Source organism: Rhinatrema bivittatum, chromosome 14 (assembly GCF_901001135.1).
Source record: "Rhinatrema bivittatum chromosome 14, aRhiBiv1.1, whole genome shotgun sequence".
Classification (NCBI taxonomy): domain Eukaryota; kingdom Metazoa; phylum Chordata; class Amphibia; order Gymnophiona; family Rhinatrematidae; genus Rhinatrema; species Rhinatrema bivittatum.
The window spans coordinates 73,347,651-73,366,804 of record NC_042628.1 but is presented as its reverse complement, the minus strand read 5'-3'; the positions used below and the strand labels follow the sequence as shown (position 1 = coordinate 73,366,804).

General features: G+C 47.7%; 1 protein-coding gene across 1 annotated transcript in view; it reads right to left on the bottom strand.

Annotated features, from left to right (window-relative positions):
* Window positions 1–235: 235 nt before the first annotated feature.
* GAPDHS (glyceraldehyde-3-phosphate dehydrogenase, spermatogenic) overlaps window positions 236–19,154 on the bottom strand; it is a 57,988-nt gene continuing 39,069 nt past the window's right edge. The window contains exons 7-11 of the mRNA XM_029576714.1: window positions 14,509–14,590; window positions 13,882–14,033; window positions 9,067–9,229; window positions 955–1,052; window positions 236–556 (exon numbers count right to left, since the gene is read on the bottom strand). Coding sequence (XP_029432574.1) covers window positions 484–556; window positions 955–1,052; window positions 9,067–9,229; window positions 13,882–14,033; window positions 14,509–14,590 — 568 coding nt within the window. The 3' untranslated portion in view covers window positions 236–483. The remainder of the gene's footprint in view (window positions 557–954; window positions 1,053–9,066; window positions 9,230–13,881; window positions 14,034–14,508; window positions 14,591–19,154) is intronic.

Here is a 19,154-nt window from a genome sequence, read left to right as displayed (position 1 = left end):
CTTGAAGAGGTGCTCCGTATTGTCAAGCCAAAGCAAAGCAGACATCCCTTCGGGGGTCATTTGGTCACATAAGCGGCAACCCCAGACATCATGCGATGCCCTAAGTAGAAGATGCAGACGTCATGTGGATTGGTGATAGACATCACTTTGAGTGTTCAACAGTAAGGCAATTGATAAATGCTATTAATACATTTATATATTTAGAAATATTTTGCTATAATGAAAAAGCAAATACTACTAGTATTTCCACTATTTATTTAAACACAAACACTACACCCCCACATCTTTTACACTGGGAGTTAAAGCCTGCATGATTCTTTGCTTCAGTTTTATGGCTGTACTTAAATAGTTGTGGAATACACACAGACAGACAAATGCAGGGGGACAAAGGCTATGTGTAAGGCTCTTGTCAGGAAGAAACTGGCCACAAGGATCATCCTACAAATGATGTGCTGAAGGTGAGCAGCAGCAGTAGTTCTTCGTTCAATCTTCCTTGCTGAACATGTGCAGCAATAGATCTGCCACACGGTTGCTGTAGCCGTACTCGTTGTCATACCTAAGGGAAAGAGTGGAACACAAGTGAAACCCATAAGACTCAAGAAAAGGCTCAGCCTCAAGCAGTGGCCTGAAGAGTACAGACTTCCCTGAGCCTCACCTTCACTCAGGCAGCATCCTGCTCTGAGCTTTATTAAAGACTAGCAGAGAAAGTGTGGCTGCCATGTTAGTCCACTTGAATGCATAAAAAAGAAATATATATACATACACATGTGTGTATATAGTTCTAAGAGTGGTTCTCTCTCTTCTACAGAAATAAAAGAACGGTAATACCGAGGCTGGTAGACAACCCCATGACTACAATGGCCTAACAACCTGAATGTAGCTCACAACTTGTGAGTCTAAACTGCAAACCAACGACCAAGATATGCTGAACCCAAGTGCAGAGTCCTTCCTTACCAGGAGATCAGTTTTACAAAGTTGTCATTCAGGGAAATGCCAGCACCAGCATCAAAGATGGAAGAATGATTGTCTCCAATGAAGTCAGAGGACACGACCTACACCAGGACAGAGCACATTTTACAGATCAGAGCTGCTGCATGTTCAACGTCACATCAACTTACAGTATTAATCCTTCCAAGAACATCTACTGACAGTCTTAACCATAAGTCTGGTGAAATGAGGCCCCAAATATGTATACCCTAAAGGGAGAGAGTGGACATGAGACAAAAAAAACCAAACAAATGGGTGAACTTTTCAATCGAAAATCCTAGAAGGGCTCATAAGCACTAAAAGGCAGTGCAGTAAGGAGTAAGATGAGGAAACTTCTTCAGAGACTGGTAGCTGCATAGAGCAGCCTTTTAGTGGAGATGCAGGGAAGAGAAATTTCTTCTTACCTGATAAATCTATGTTCCTTAAGTCCAGCCAGACCAGTCCAGATGTATGGTTATACACACCAACCAGCAGATGGAAACAGATTAACAGGGGTGGGCAAAGAGTTCTGCAGGGGCTACAAGTTAGAACGCAATGAGGGCTGGAGGGTAGGGCGGGTCCTTGACACAGCAAATCAAGTCTCCACCACCTGTAGGCATTTCAAAATCCAGCAGGCTTAAGCACCAAGGAGCCCCAGCCTCTACCAAAATCAGAAAGACCTTCACCCTGACAGGTAGCATACATTTTCCCAACTAACTGACTACCTCATCTCAGTCACAAATGCAGGCCATAGACAAAACTGGACTGGAAGCCACTAAACGCCAGACTCAAATGCAGTGCAAGTAGTCAGAAATATCAAAACAGTGAGGAAATAAACTGAGACAAATTACCTTGAAACTGCTGTACCCACCGGAGACCAGCACACTGCAAGAAGCTTGAACAAAGCACTGCATGCAAACCCAGAGACGCCACCTCAAAAGTCCTTCTAAGGTGTAACTCCATCTTGTACATCTTTTAAAGCGACCGAACCAATAACCGGAATCATGGTGCGCTTAATCACAGCAGACACCGCAGCATCTACTTTCGGAAGAGAAAAAAATTCTAAATCCTGTTCTGGTAGAGGGTAAAGTTTCTCTATGGCTCTGCCAACCTTTAAACCAGAATCAGGAGTCCCCCATTCCTCTTCTACTAACTTCCTAACCGACTTGTGGTAAGGGAAAGAAGTTGGAGGATCTCGGATGGCATCTGGTACCGGGTCCTCGCCGTCCACATCCTGGGTCTCCTGAGGCATTTTAACCCTGAGAACCTGCTAAGCCAAGGGAAGCAAAACCTCCAGCTCTTCCCTTGTAAAAAGTTGGACCACCTTAGGATCCTCTGCCTCATGAATAAGAGACCGGGTCATCCCCTTGACCCGCATCATCGGTAGCCGGAATAACCAGCGCCACCAGGGGAACTTGGCCAGACCCCGAACCAGTACCACCAGGAGCTATGATAGCGTCCTCCGGATCAACCGCCCCAGCTGCATCACCCTGCGGGCGAAAAATCAAGCCCTGTGCTGAGGGAACCCTATTACTGGGCACAGGAGACCTCCTGGGACCCCCCCGAAGGACCCTCAGTGGGCTGGACTGGTGGAATCTGTGGCTGTGTAGTCCCGCAAGACGCTTTCTGTCTGGCCATACAGGCATCATGAAGTAACAAAAACGGACTGAGACAGATGGAGGACCCTCCCCCACTGGTGACGCGAGAGCTGCCGCAGCAAAATCCAAAATGGCCACCGTTACCGTGCCGGCCGGGTGAGGTAATAAAACGTTGCAGCCGGTCCAAAAGAACAATACTCTACGCTGTTTAGTGGGAGAAGGAGCCACAGAAGAACCCTCCCCACCGTCGGCACAGATAGCACATACCCCTGACCTATTGAGCCGGGAAGAAATCAGAGCCGTATGAATGGCATAAGGTAAAGAGAAAATCAAAATACTCTGAAGATACTCACCACCAGAGCCCCACAAAAAGCTCCTACCTAAGGGGAGGAAGTCGCTCGCCTGTAGAGCAGTGCCATGGTGCAAAGTGTTTTATTTTTCTTAATTAGCTTTGTTAATTTTTAACTAAACTGCCCTGAAAAATAGCCAAAAACTTATTGCAAAAAGCCTGCAGCCGCCTCGTGAAGGGAGGGATCTGGAGAAATGAAAATTGGTTCTTACCTGCTAATTTTTGTTCCTGTAATACCACAGATCAGTCCAGAGAAGTGCGTTGTGTATCCCTACCAGCAGGTGGAGGCAGAGGACAAAACTGGGTACTGCCATATATACAAGAGTGCCACCTGCAGACCCTCAGTACTGACCTGTACCCAAGCCCACAGAAACATGAACGGGCGAAATGTCGGAAAACCCCTGTATACCACTTCGCCCCAAGTAAAACAAACTGAAATAACTGCTTCAAACATGTCTGCAAAAACAGGAGCTCCAAGAAAAACATAGCCAAAGTCTAGCTAAAACAGTCTTTTGGTATCTGAGATAAGGGGTGGGCCTCTGGACTGATCTGTGGTATTACAGGAACGAAAATTAGCAGGTAAGAACCTATTTTCGTTTCCTTAACATACCCAGATCAGTCCAGACAAGCGGGATGTACCCAAGCCACCCTACACTGGGCGGGAACCCGAAAGACCCACACAGAGGACACTCTCAAAGGACAGAGCATCAGAAGCCTTAATGTCCAGGCGATAATGCTTAGTGAAAGTGTGCAAAGAGCACCACACCGCCGCTCTGCAGATTTCCTGAGGTGATAGTAGCTGACACTGCCCAGGAAGTAGCTTGGGCCCTGGTGGAATGAGCTCTGAGACCCAAAGGAGCCTGGCGTCCTCTGACAAGGTATGCTGAACCAATGGCATCTTTCATCCAACGCGATATCGTCACCTTAGATGCCTTTTCCCCCTTCTTTGGGCCCCTTTACCAATGACTTCAGACACTTCCAACCCTTTACCAACACTTCCAGACTTTCCAACCCTTCTTTGGGCCTTCTTTACCAATGACTTCAGACACTCCAAATAATCGGAGTGTCTGAAGTCATTGGTAACTTCCAAATAGCGCAATAAGACACGCCGCACGTCCAAAAGATGAAGGTCTGTCTGGAGATGCTGCGAGACCACTGTGGGAATCCCGGTAGTTCCACCATCTGATTTATGTGAAAGGCCGAAACTACCTTAGGGAGGAAGGACAGTACCAGTCACAAGGACACTCCCATCAGCGGAAATCCGAAGAAACTGGTCCCGGCGCGACAGAGCCTGTAACTCCCATATCCGACGAGCCGAGCAAATGGCCACTAAAAACAGTCTTCAAAGTCAGATCTTTCAGTGAAAGCCTGCTGAGTGGCTCGAAAGGAGCACCAGAGGTCATGCAGCACGAGATTCAAACTCCAAGCCAGACAGACCGAATGTACAGGAGGCTGCAAATGTTTGATCCCCTTGAGAAACCGAGCTATATCCAGATGCATTGCAAGCAAAAAGCCATTAAACTTTCCCCACAATGCACCTAGTGCTGCAACCTGACCTGAAGAGAATTGAATGCTAACCCCTTAGCGAGCCCCTGCTGCAGAAAGTCCGGCACTCGAGAAACATCGACCTGTAAAGGATCGCAGGAACGTTTGTGACACCATGTCTCAGCTTCCAGACTCTGACATAGGCCATAGAGGTGGCTGGTCACCTGGCCTGCAGAGTGGAAATGACCGGTTCGGAATAACAACCTTTCAACTGTAAAAGTCACCTCTCAAAAGCCAGGCTGCGAGAGAGAAGTGATCCTCCCGATCTGAAAATATGGGTCCCTGCCGAAGGAGCTGCGGCAGATGAACTAGCTGTAATGGGCCCTCTAGTGCCAATCGAACCAGATCAGTGAACCACAGGCGACGCAGCCACTCCAGCACCACCAGAACCACCTTTCCTGGATGGAGTTCTATGTGCCGGAGCAGGTGACCGATGAGAGGCCAGGGAGGAAAGGCATACAGGAGAATTCCCATGGGCCAGGGACACACGAGAGCATCTAGCCCCACAGTTCTTGTCGACATCTGAAGAAGTGTTAGTCTTCGCATTTGCCTGCCTTGCCATCAGATCCAACTGTGGTACGCCCCATTTGGTGCAAATTCGGTTCCACGCTTCGGGAGTCAGCTCCCACTCTCCTGGATAGAGTTGCTGTCTGCTGAGAAAATCCGCCTGCACGTTCTCCACCCCCATGACATGAGAAGCGGCAATTCCCTCGAGATGATGCTCTGCCCAGGCGAACAAAGCCACGCCTCCAGCACCACCGCAGGGCTTCTTGTGCCGCCTTGTCTGTTGATGTACACCACAGTCGCATTGTCTGAGAACACTTGTATCATTTCTGCCCTGGATCCATGGGAGGAATGCTTGCAGAGCCAGGCATGCTGCTCTGGTCTCTAGGCGACTGATAGACCACGAGCCTTCCGTCTTCGACCAGAGACCTTGGGCAGACCTCTGCCCATACACTGCTCCCCAGTCGGAAAGACTGGCATCTGTGGAAATGTTCATCCAATTTGGGGGATCCAAGACCACCCCTTGTTCCAGATTGTCACGCGAAAGCCACCATGACAGACTGTCTCTGGAAGGAGTGGCATAGTTCTGAGACCGGACTCCGTGACAAAAAAGTGCATGCTGTAACGGATGCAAGTGCCTGAACGCCCATGGAACCAAATCCAAAGTGGACGCCATGGAATTATCCCGAAGAAGGGCGTGAATCTGGTCTTGTAACTTCACTCGGTCCGCTGCCAGAAAAACCTTTCTGCGGCAGGTATATAATCTCGCTTCCAGGTAAATCAGCTCTTGGGTGGGTTCCAAGTGACTTCTGCACACTGATGGCCCACCCGAGCGACCGCAAAGTGATTAGGACACCCTGTGCACCGATCTCTCGCAGTCCTCCCGTGAATTTGTGCGAATCAGCCAGTTGTCCAGATAAGGATGGACTAAAATCCCCTCCTTTTGAAGGAAGGCCGCTACCACCACCACCACCACACCTTGGTGAACGTGCAAGGAGCTGTTGCAAGACCAAAACAGCAGGGCTTGAAATTGGAAGTGTTGACCCAAGACCTTGAAGTGCAGAAATCTCTGGTGACTCAGCCGGATTGGTATATGAAGATACGCCTCCGTGAGGTCCAGGGACGCCAGGAACTCCCCCTTGCGAACTGCAGCCATTACTGTCCACAGTGTCTCCATACGAAAAACGAGGAACACGGAGACAAGAGTTTACCTTCTGCAAGTCTAAGATGGGACAAAACGTGCCCTCCTTTTTGGGGACCATAAAGTAAACTGAGTACTGACCTCGTCCCTGCTGTGCCTCCGGAACAGGGACAATAGCTCTGAGATCGAGAAGTCGTAGGGTTTCCTGGATTGCTTCTTGCGTGAGGCCACCCAGGATTCCACAAAAGCTTTCCGAAGCTAACGAGAACTCCAGCGTGTACCCATCTCCGATTACCTCTAGAACCCATTGGTCTGAGGTAATCCTTGCCCATTCTGTGTAAAAGTTGGATAATCTGCCGCAGACAGCTTAGACGACAGAATGGGTGCTCATGGCTTCATTGGGAGGTTTTACTGTTTCGAGTGCCAAGATGTCCATGTCCCTACTGGAGCGGCGACCTTTGCAAGAGGGCTGCTGGCATCCAGAATTTGGTTTAGAAGCAGTTGGAGTGGAATATCTGCTGACTCTATACTGGCGAGAATCCCTAAAGCGAGAGTGTGATGGAAAAGTCTTCGAGGACCTCCTATCCTTGGGTAACTTATGGCCCTTGGATTCACCTAGCAGCTTCACCAGCTGATCCAGCTCCTCCCCGAACAGGAGTTTGCCCTTAAAGGGCAGATTGCAAAGCTGTTAGAGGACAAATCCGCCGACCAATTCCTCAGCCAGAGGAGGCGCCGCGCCACCACCATACTTTACCGAAGTCTGCACCAGATCATACAGTGCGTCTTCAACATATGAGACGCCTGCCTCCAAGCGTGCGGGATGTAGCGCTCCACTGCTGCCGGCCCCAGAACCAGATTCCTGGACCCAGCACAGGCACGCCCTCTGCATAAGGCTAGCGCATACCACTGCCTGAAGATTCAAGGCAGTCACCTCAAACGCCCGCTTCAACTGGATCTCCAATTTGCAGTCCCGCACGTCCTTCAAGGTGGTTGCCCCCGCCACCAGGATAGTGGTCTTCTTTGTGACCGCAGAGACCATGGCATCTACCTTTGGAATCTTCAGAAGGTCTAACATCCGTCGTCAGAGGGTACAGCTTCGCCATAGCTCTGCCCACTTTTAGCCCTGCATCTGGAGCTTCCCACTCCCGGGTCACCAGTTTGCGTACTTTCTTAGGAGGTGGGAAGGATGACGTAGGGGCCTGTATGCCATCGAGGACTGGATTAACTCAGATTCCTCCTGGGAAACTAAGCCCCAGAACCTGGGGAATAAGGGGTTGCAGCTCGTCTCGTTTAAAGAGACATACCACACTAGGGTCATCCTCCCTCTGCAGGCAGGGTACGGGATCATCCGTATCATCGCTCTGGTCGGGCAATGGGTCCGGGGTCCGCTCCTCTCTCTGAATGAGGATGTGGACAAGACTGATCCTGAGGAGGAGGAAGGCTGTGTTTCACTGAGCATCCACAGGGATCCGCGGAAGCTCTGTGCTTGGCACACAACAGTGGGGAATGCCCTGGGCTTCTGTGTCCAGAGGAGGATGGGGCCTCCTCTGAGGGTTCGGCCGAAGCAGATGCTGCTCCGCTGTCTGTGCCTGCGGTCAATTTTTCCCATGGTGCTCAGCCCAGTCCTTCCCTGGCACTGAGGAAGATGCAGCAGTCTTACCCGATGCCAATGAGGGGCAATCTCCCGCTCCCTGTTCTTCTTGGCAGGGCTTTGAAGGCCCCGAGTTAGATTCCCATGACTCGACATACCTGGTACCAGAGTTGATGGACCAGATTGCTTGGAACCAAAACAAGTGCTCTATCTTATCCAGGTAGGTGTGCCAGCCTTTGGGGGGTCATCTGAGCACAGCTAGGACACCAACGGATGTCATTGGACGGCCAGAGACAAGATGCAGACATCATGTGGGCCCATTATGGACATAGTCCGGACACTCAGGACACTTCCGAAAACCAGTCCGGACACTCAGGGCACTTCCGAAAACCAGTCGCCATGATAAAAAGGGGTGGCGTGTGGTCGGTTGGCCACTGGGAGATAGGCGCTTGGGAACAGACCGCAAAAGAAGGGAAAGACTTATTGAGTGCTGGAGGAATCTGTTCACGATGGGGGACCCCGGAGAGGGGAAAAACTTGAAGAAAAACTGAATTGTTCCATGAGGAAAAAGTTCAGAGCTCCACTAACCGCGAGGCCATAGTTCTGCAGAAAAAAAATCCCAAACACAGAGACTGAAGGGGGGGACCCCATGTGGCTGGTGGCATGCTCAGTGTGCCAGTCAAAGTTCTAGAAACTGACAAAGGTGTTCTGTGACAGGGCTCCATCTAATGTTACCCATTTGTGAGGGCTGCCATCCTGCTTGTCCTGGGAGAATAGTCTCCTACCTGCAGTCACGTTCTTCCCCTCACCCCCTTTTTTAAGCATAAGAGTGCTGTTGAGGGGCTGCCAAGGCAAGAGAACAATGATTGACAGCAGATAAAGACTGAAAAGGTCCATCCAATCTACTCAGCAAGTTTGTTTTTGTTTTAAAGCACAGTAGCAGCTGCCACTGTGCAGGCTATCCAAGCCTTCTGTCAAGGAAGAGGCCACAACACACCTCCTCTCCCCCCCCCCCCCCCAAATAAAAAACCCACGAAGTATGTACATGTCTGTTTTAGCTCAGCCAAAAAAGTGAGAAGGTTCAGGAGCAATGCCTGCATGGGAGCTCTACAAGCTTGGAAGGCAAGTCCGTTCTGTGCTCCCATACGACATCACCCACATGCAATGGCTAATTTAGCTTATCAATGGAAAACAAGATTGGTCTAGTTTTTGTAACCTGGGCTGGCCACTCTGTTAGAGGATGGTGGCCTAAAACATATTTATGCCTTTCTATGAAAGCCTCCACATCAGCTGGCAGGACATTCCAGTAAGAGTACCAAATAAATCCAAAACTTTATGCAGGAGAACATTGATATTTAAGATGAAAACCTACTTCATCTTCTGTATATCCAAGAATTCCTTTCATTGGTCCTTCTGAAGCCTTCTTTACAGCTTCCTTGATCTGTCCATAGGTGGCTGGTTTGGCCAGGCGACAGGTAAGGTCTACCACAGACACATCTGAAACTGGTACACGGAATGCCATGCCAGTCAGCTTCCTGCCAAGGGAAAGAGTCATTGTTACTTTAAGTTATCAATCCTGTAGGACTGGCAAAAAATAGAAGAAACATAGAAATGACGGCAGAAGACCACCAAACGGCCCATCCAGTCTGCCCAGCAAGCTTCGCACTTTTTTTTCTCATACTTCTCTGTTACTCTTGGCTCTTAGTAACCCTTTGGTTCTATTTCCCTTCCACCCCCACCATTAATGCAAAGAGCAGTGTTGGAGCTGCATCTAAGTGTATTTTATTTATTTATTTATTATACCGAGTTTCATGATATGAATCACATCAACCCGGTTTACAATTAACAATGTGAATAACTGCAGAGTGTAACATGGTAGAAACATTTCCCAATTCGACATCAAATATAATAAGAAACTTAACAAATAAAAACATTGTAACAATATTTAGGATGTGAGGAAGTTACAAAAAACAAGGAAAAATAACTAGGATCTGAAAGGGGAGGAAATTAAAGAATATTAACATTTTAGCCAACTGTATCAATTAATAAATATGTATAAAATTATAAAATATAGATGGGTAGGAAAGATTGACCAAATATGAATTGTAGTGAAGTATAATAATATGTTGTTGTCACTGCGTGTGAAGTTAGTGGGTTTTTGTTACAGTTCACTAACTTTTGTGTTTATGCTGATGGGTGGAGAATTTAATCCAGATCTGGGAATGCTTTTTTAAAAAGCCAAGTTTTTAGTCTTTTCCTAAAAGTTAGAGCGCATGGTTCTTGTCTTAAGTCCGGGGGGATGGAGTTCCAAAGGATTGGACCTGCAGATGAGAGAGCTCTTGAACTGTAGGATTTGTGGTGGTAGGTTTTGGCATGTGGAACCTGTAGTGATTCTTTGTAGTGTTCCCTGATGGGTCTGGCAGATGTGTGTTTTTTAAAAGGGATTTGTAGGTCGAGTTGAGTGTGTTGATGGATGTTTTTGTAGATAATCATGATGGTTTTGTACATAATTCTGAAGTGGATCGGTAACCAATGAAGGTCTTTGAGGATGGGGGAGATGTGGTCAATTTTCCTGGAGTTTGTGAGGATTCTGGCTGCAGTGTTCTGTACCATTTGTAGAGGTTTGGTGTAGGAAGCTGGGAGGCCTAGTAGTAAAGAATTGCAATAATCTAGTTTGGAGAAGATTATTGCTTGTAGGATTGATCTAAAGTCATGCGCGTGGAAAAGTGGCTTTATTCTTTTCAGAATATGTAATTTGTGGAAGCAGTCTTTGGTAGTTTTGTTAATGAATGGTTTGAGGCTAAGACGGTTGTCTAAGATGGCTCCTAGATCTCTTACATGTGTGGTTTGTAGAATGGTTGGAGGCTTTGAAAGTGTGTTGTTGTTTTCAGGTGCTATAAGGAGATATTCCGTTTTCGACGCATTAAGGATTAGGTTAAGGCTGTTAAGGAGGTGTTTGATTTCTAATAGGCAACTATCCCAGTATTCCATTGTTATCTTGATAGATTCTTTTATAGGGATCACAATCTGTACGTCGTCAGCGAAGAGGAAGTGTTTCAGTTTTAATTTTGTTAATAGTTGACAAAGAGGTAGCAGGTATACATTGAATAGAGTGGGTGAAAGGGATGAACCTTGTGGCACCCCTCTGGTGGAGGGGTGATATTGTGATTCTGTATTATGAATTTTAACCCTATATCCTCTGTTTTCCAGGAAGGTTTTGAACCATGTTAGTGAAGTATCTGTAACTCCGATATTAGCTAGTTGTTTTAGAAGGAGGTGATGGTTGATGGTGTCAAAGGCCGCTGAGAAGTCGAGGAGGATTAGTAAAAATGCTTTGCCTTTGTCTATTCCGGCGAGGAGGAAGTCTGAGAGTGAAAGAAGTAATGTTTCTGTGCTTGCAGCTTTACGAAAGCCATATTGGTTTGGAGATAGAATTCCGTGATCTTCCAAGTAGTTGGAGAGTTGTGTATTCACCAATTTTTCCATTATTTTGGCTATGAATGGAAGGTTGGAAATAGGGCGGAAGTTATTGGGATCGCTTGGATTTAGATTCGGTTTTTTTAAGAGGGGTTTGATTGAAGATGTTTTTAGTTCATCTGGGTAGATACCCTGGGACAGTGAACAGTTTATAATTTCGGCTAGTGATTTTGATATAGTATCAGGAATGAGAAGTAGCATTTTGGAAGGATGATCGAAGGGGTGTGATGAAGGTTTCATTTTCTTCAACACCGATTGTATTTCTGTGACAGTGATGGGTTCGAATGCGTTAAGTTGGATATCTTTGTTAGGGAGAATGTGTGTGAAATCTTGAGAGCTAGTGGTTGGTGGCAATTGATTGATGAGGTCAGAGATTTTTTTGCTGAAATGGAGAGCCAGTTCGTCTGCTTTGGTCTGAGAAAGTTCTTGTGGTATATCCGGAGTGATAGGTTTAGTGAGATTAGAGATGAAGGCGAATAAAGCTTTTGAGTCAAAGATGAGGTGATGAACCTGATGGGCATAGAAGTCTCTTTTTGTTTTCTGTATACTGTTTTTGTATTGGTGGAGTGTACGTTTGTAGTCAGAGACTGAGGCCGGTGAGGGGGCTTTGCGCCATTTTCTTTCTTTCTGCCGAAGTAGTTGTTTGAGATTTCGCAGTTCATCATTAAACCAGGGTTGTCTTTTGGATGCTTTTGTAGAGTGTTTTTTGGTGGTCAGTGGGCAAAGAGTGTTTGCTACTGATTTTGTTATTTTGGACCAAGATTGAAGAGCGGAATTCGGTGTAGAAACATCGATGGACGGTAGTTCTGGGGCTAAAACTTTGCTGAGGAGTTCAGAGTTACATGTTTTTCTGTAGAGGAAGGAGGGTCTTGTGTCAGGTTTGAGATCTGGTTGTGGTAGGGAAAAGCTGGTGGAGATTAAGGAGTGGTCTGACCATGGGACTTGTTGACATTCAGGTTGAGTTGTTTGAGAAATGCCGGCGTTTGTAAAGAAGAGATCGAGAGTGTGTCCTGCTTTGTGAGTGGGTTTGTTGATTTGTTGTTTGAAACCCATAGCGGACATTGCGGTGAGGAAGGCTTCGCAGTTCGTTGAAAGGGATTATCTAGCTTAGTTAGGGGTAGTAACCGCCTCAATAAGCAAGCTACACCCATGCCCATTTGTCTACCCAGACTATTCGACTCAGTCCCTGTTGGTTGTTGTCTGTATATAGATCCACTTTTCTTCATTCCCCTGCCGTTGAAGCAGAGAGCTATGCTGGATATGCATGTACTATCAGACTTTCTCCCCTGCCGTTGAAGCAGAGAGCTATGCTGGATATGCACGTACTATCAGACTTTCTCCCCTGCCGTTGAAGCAGAGAGCTATGCATTGAAAGTGAAGTATCAGGCTTATTTGGTTTGGGGTAGTAACCGCCGTAACAAGCAAGCTACTCCCACTTTTTGTGAATGCAAATCTTTCCACATTTCCTCTTGCCGTTGAAGCTTGGAGCAATGTTGGAGTCGCATTAATCGTGTGCATGTTTATTCAATAAGGGTATTATCTCCAGGTAGTAGCCGTCATTCCCGCGAACCACCCGCTCTTCATTCACGTCCTCTAGACTTTATGGATCCACAGTGTTTATCCCACGCCCCTTTGAAGTCCTTCACAGTTCTGGTCTTCACCACTTCCTCCGGAAGGGCATTCCAGGCATCCACCACCCTCTCTGTGAAGAAATACTTCCTGACATTAGTTCTGAGTCTTCCTCCCTGGAGCTTCAAATCGTGACCCCTGGTTCTGCTGATTTTTTCCCCCCCCCGACGGAAAAGGTTTGTTGTCTTTGGATTGTTGACAGACTTTCAGATACTTGAAAGATTTATCATATCACCTCTGCTCCTCCTTTCCTCCAGGGTGTACATATTTAGATTCTTCAATCTCTCCTCATAAGTCATTCGATGAAGACCATCCACCTTTTTTGTCGCTCTTCTCTGGACTGCCTCCATCCTGTCTGTCCCTTCGGAGATATGGTCTCCAGAACTGAACACAGTACTCCAGGTGAGGCCTCACCAAGGACCTGTACAAGGGGATAATCACTTCCCTTTTCTTACTCGATATTCCTCTCTCTATGCAACCCAGCATTCTTCTGGCTTTAGCTATCGCCTTGTCACATTGTTTCGCCGACTTCAGATCATTAGACACTATCACCCCAAGGTCTCTCTCCTGCTCCGTGCACATCAGCCCTTCTCCCCCCATCGAATACAGTTCATTTGGATTTCCATACCCCAAATGCATGACTCTGCACTTCTTGGTATTGAATCTCAGCTGCCATATCTTCGACCACTCTTCCAGCTTCCTTAGATCCAGTCTCATTCTCTCCACTCCTTCCGGCGTGTCCACTCTGTTGCAGATCTTAGTGTCATCCGCAAAAAGACAAACCTTACCTTCTATCCCTTCTGCAATATCGCTTACAAAGATATTGAACAGGACCGGTCCCAACACCGACCCCTGCGGCACTCTGCTCAACACCGCTCTCTTCAGAGTAAGTTCCATTTACCATCACACAGTCTTCTGTTTCTATATGTTTCTACTTGTGGGCACTTATGTTCTAGTCTAATGGTTGCAGGCTCATGATTAGTACCCAAGCAACTTCCTCGATGGGTAGTGGACATGAGCTATAGACCACATCATTGTGTTGCTGTCTCAATATGGTCATTAAACAAATTCCATTACATACCCGTTTAGTTTAGGAATCACTTTCCCCACAGCTTTGGCAGCACCAGTAGACGCTGGAATGATGTTCTGGTGAGCACCTCGACCATCACGCCAGGCCTTGCCAGAGGGCCCATCCACAGTCTTCTGTGTGGCAGTATAAGCGTGCACTGTGGTCTAACAGACAATCCACATAAAACATGAAGTAGCAAACATATCTCTTCCGAAACATTAAATACACTGGGCAGTACAACATATGCACACACTACATTAACATTGCAGATTTAGCCTCATGACATCTCATCTACCACATGCATGTCTGTTACCTGACCCAGGTCAGCTAACAGGCTGTGCTCCTGGGTTCCTTAGTTCCTACTAACCACAGGAAGTTGGAACTAAATCTTATACAATGGGGCAACCCAAACTATGCACAGAACAAGAAAAATGGTACAGTCTTTAGACATAAATGAACTATAAAGCAAGGATGGGCAAACAATCTGAATCTATTACTTTAAATTGGTACTCTAATGAAGCAGATGCCAAAAGGCTGCTATGTTTTGTGCTTCAGTCAATTATGTCCACTTTAAGATGCCCTACAGTGAACTGGCAGGTAAGAGTAATCCATGAGTAAACTAAGCAGTAAACATTTTACCATGAGGCCCTCCACGATTCCAAAGTTGTCACTGATGACCTTTGCCAAGGGTGCCAGGCAGTTTGTTGTACAAGACGCATTGCTGGGAAAAACAGAAAAAAGGTGTAAATCCATGGACTTTCTGCACCAACACCACCTAGGTTTCTCACATCTTTAGTTAAGTTACTTTTAGGTGCCTTGGTTCAATTTATTCTTGTGTTACTTTGATATTTATTCTCTATACTTTGGAATAGAACAGGCCTGCATCTTAATATCCTTTTGAGAATGGAGTATCTTACCTGATAATTTCTCTTTGAATCATGCCATACAAGTCTAGACAATGCAAGAACTACAAGTTTCTCATGACCGTGTATGAGCTTGTTCTGCAGTAAGCCTTGTCAGTATAAATTTTCTATTCTCAGTATCAACTGATTAGTTTTCACAAAATGAATAAAAGAAAATTGGTTCTTACCTGCTAATTTTCGTTCCTATAGTACCAAGGATCAGTCCAGAGAAGTGGGTTGTGCATCCCTACCAGCAGGTGGCGTCAGAGAACACTTTGGGCACTGCTACATAACGAGAGGGCCACCTGCAGTCCCTCAGTATTGACCTGTACCCAAACAACTAATACTAATGGGCGAAGGAGCAACCAAAAACCACTGTCCCCCACGGAAACATGAGTAAATAAACAGTTAGAAAAAAACTGCTCCAACAATCTTATTCTGCAAAAAAGAGCTCTATGTGTTGGCTACAGTTTGCCTCGTTTTTCAGTCTTTCAGTGACTGAAGTAAGGGGTGGGCCGCTGGACTGATCCTTGGTACTATAGGAACAAAAATTAGCAGGTAAGAACCAAATTCTTTTCCCTATACGTACAAGGATCAGTCCAGAGAAGTGGGATGTACCCAAGCCACCCTACACTGGGCAGGAGCCCGAAAGATCCGCACGTAGAACACTTGCACCGAAGGGCGCCTCAGAGGCCTTAATGTCCAAGCGGTAATGCTTAGTAAATGTGTGCAAAGAGGACCACACCGCCGCCCGGCAGATCTCCTAAGGTGATAGCAACTGACACTCCACCCAGGAAGTAGCCTGAGCCCTGTGGAATGAGTTCGGAGACCCAAAGACACTTGGCGGCTGCGGACCAAGTATGCCGAAGTAATATTCTCTGTAATCCATCGAGAAATGGTCACTTTAGACGCCTTGTCCCCTTTCTTTGCACCACCAAAACAATGAACAAATGATCGGAACGTCAGAAGTCATTGGTAACCTCTAGATAATGCAATAAGACCCGGTGCACATACCAAAGATGAAAATCCTTGTCCTGAAGCGACTCAAGACCACTGAAAGAATCCCAGCAGGTCCACTGTGACATGGAAGGCTGAAACTACCTTAGGAACGAAGGAAGGCACTGTGAGTAAAGTCACCCTATAGTTGTGGATCCCAAGAAAAGGGTCGACACGACAGGGCCTGCCATTCTGATATCAGACTCGCCAAACAAATGGCCACTAAAAACTGTCCTCAACATCAGATCCTTCAGGGAGGCCCTGCAGAGAGGATCGAAGGGAGCGCTACACAGCACATGCAGTACGAAATTTAAACTCCAATCTGGACACACCGCACGGACTGGAGGCCACAAATGCTTAACCCCTTTGAGAAACCGAACAAAGTCCGGGTGTGCTCCAAGCAAACAACCAGCACACTGTCCCCGCAAGGTACATAGGGCTGCAACTTGAACCCGAAGAGAATTGAACGCTAAACCCTTAGCAAGCCCCTGTTACAGAAAATCAAGAATCAAAAGGGACCTCGACCATTAAAGGATCACAAAAGACGCTGGTGACACCATGCCTCAAAGCTTCCAGACTCTTACATAGGCCATAGAATTGGTCAGACGTCTCGCCTGCAGGAAAGTGGGAATAACCCTGTTCAGAATAACCGCTCAAGGGTAAACTTCGCCTCTCAAAAGCCAAGCTGCAAGAAAGAAGCGATCCTCCCGATCCAAAAATATAGGACCTTGTCGAAGTAGATGTTGGAGATGAGCCAGCTGCAAAGGACCCTCCAGAGTCAAGTGAATCAGATCCACGACCCATGGGCTACATGGCCACTCTGGAGCCACTAGAACCACCCTCCCTGGATGAGTTCTATACGAAGGAGAATCTGGCTGATGAGAGCCCAGGGGGGATAGGCATACAACAGAATCCCCGTTGGCCAGGGGCACACCAGAGCATTGAGCCCCATGGAGTCTTGTTCTCTTCGATGGCTGAAGAAATGTTCTGTTTTCTCCCACATTGTCATCAGATCCAACTGTGGAACACCCCACCTGGCACAAATGAGGTTCCATGCTTTGGGAGACAGTTCACTCTCCCGTGTCGAGTTGTCATCTGCTGAGAAAATCTGCCTGCACGTTCTCCACTCCGGCAACATGAGACATGGCAATTCCCCCCGTCTCTGCCCAGGTGAACAGGAGACGTGCTTAGAGCGCTACCGCGGGGCTTCTCGTCCCACCCAGACGGTTGATGTGAGCCACCGTAGTCACATTGTCTGAGAAAACTAACCATTCTGCCCTGAATCCAGGGTAGGAAAGCTTGCAGGGCAAGGCGGACAGCTCCCGTCTTGAGCCAATTGGACCATGAGCCTTACATTGGAGACCAAAGACCTTGAGCAGATTTGTCGCGAACACTGCTCCCCAACTGGAAAGGCAGCCAATTTGACGGGTCCAAGTCCACCCCCTTTCCAGATTGTTGCGCAGAAGGCACCACGACAGACCAAGTCTGGACGCGGGAAGCAGGGGTGGAACTGTTCGACACCAGACTCCATCGTGACAAAGAACGCTGCAACATCCGCAAGTGAGTGAACGCCTACAGGACCAAGACCAAGGTGGTAGCCATGGAGCCCAGCATTTGCAGATGATGCCATGCAGTGAGCCATTTCCTGAGCAGAAGCGCCCGGATCTGGCTCTGCACATTCGGCACGCAGACACCAGAAAGACTCTGCCATGTAAGGTATCGAACCGTGTGTGTTCCAAGTGACACTTCTGCACCTTGATGACCCACCCAAGAGACTAAGGTAAACATTACCATGCGAACTGATCTTTTGCAGTCCTCCCGTGACTTGGCGCGAATCAGCCAGTCATCCAGGTATGGATGGATGAGAATCCCTTCCTTGTGAAGGAAGGCCGTGACACCACCAGAACTTTGGTGAATGTTCGGGGAGCCGATGCGAGACTAAAAAGGGCTTGAAACCGGAAGTGTTGCCCCAAAACCTTGAAGCAGGGAAACCTCTGGTGACTCAACCAGATTGGATCTCATGGAAGCATATCTACATATTCCAGAGATGCTAGGACCTCCCCTATTCAGACAGCCGCCATTCCTGTCCACAGTGTCTCCATGCAAAAAACAAGGTATTCGAAGACAATGGTTCCTCTTCTGGAGATAGAGGATGGGACGGAACGTGCCCTCCTTCTTGGGAACCACAAAGTAAAATGAGTAACATCCCCGGCCCTTTTCTAACTCCGGTACTTGGACAATGGCCTGGAGATCACTGAGGCACCGCAGGGTCTCTGCACCGCATCCTGCTTGATTGGCGAGACCACGTAGGACTCTACAAACACCTCCTGCATGGGACGGGAGAACTCCAGAGCGTATCCATCTCTGATCACTTCCCAAACCCCAGCGGTCTGAGGTAATCCTTGCCCACTCCGTGTAAAAGTTGGATAATCTGCCTCAGACAGCTTCGACGACGGAATGGGGTCTCGTGGCTTCATTGGAAGGTCTTACTGCCTCCTGTCCAGAGGTGACTCTAGTCCCGATCAGGGCGACTACCACCTTGAAAGGACTGCTGGTGACCTGGAGCCTGTTTGGGCGTGGACGACAAAGAATATTTGCCGGATTGAAAGTGGCATGAATCTCGAAAATGAGTCCTAGAAGGAAAAACCTTCCTGGTAGACCTATTTTCTGGCAACTTATTGCCCTTGGATTCTCCAAGCAGTTGCACCAACTGAGCAAGTTCCTCCCTGAACAGGAGTTTACACAGCTAAGATTCAGAGGACAAATCTGATGACCAATTGCGCAGCCAAAGCAGGCGACGAGCCGCCACAGAAGCTATGCTTCGCGCTGAGGTTCGCACCAGGTTGTAAAACGCATCTGCCACATGTGCAATGCCCACCTCCAAACGGGCACCCTCCAGGATGGCAGTACCGCCGGCAGCTGAACTGGCGTTAGAGTCATGCCCTCTAAGGCTAGCGCAAATCGCTGCCCGAAGACTCCAAGCAGACACTTCAAAGACTCTCTTCAACTGGATCTCTGGCTTGTGGTCCTGCCAGTCTTTCAAGGCAGCAGCTCCTGCCGCCGGAATAGTGGTCTTCTTGGTCACTGCCGATACCGCCGCATCCGCCTTTGGAATCTTCAGCTCCAAAACGTCTGCCGAAATAGGGCACAGCTTTGCCCACCTTCAGTCCCGAGTCCGGAGAATCCCATTTGCGGGTCACCTGGTTTCCAAACGATTGATTGACCATTTGGCTTGTCGGGGGGGGGAAAATCACCGTCCCTGTGCTGACTTGGATTGACAAACTGCTCCCCAATCTGTCAGACTGGCATCCGTTGTAACGATGATACAAAGTGGAGGTTCTAAGTCCACCCCCTGAAGATGACCTGGTACAATCCACCAACTGAGAC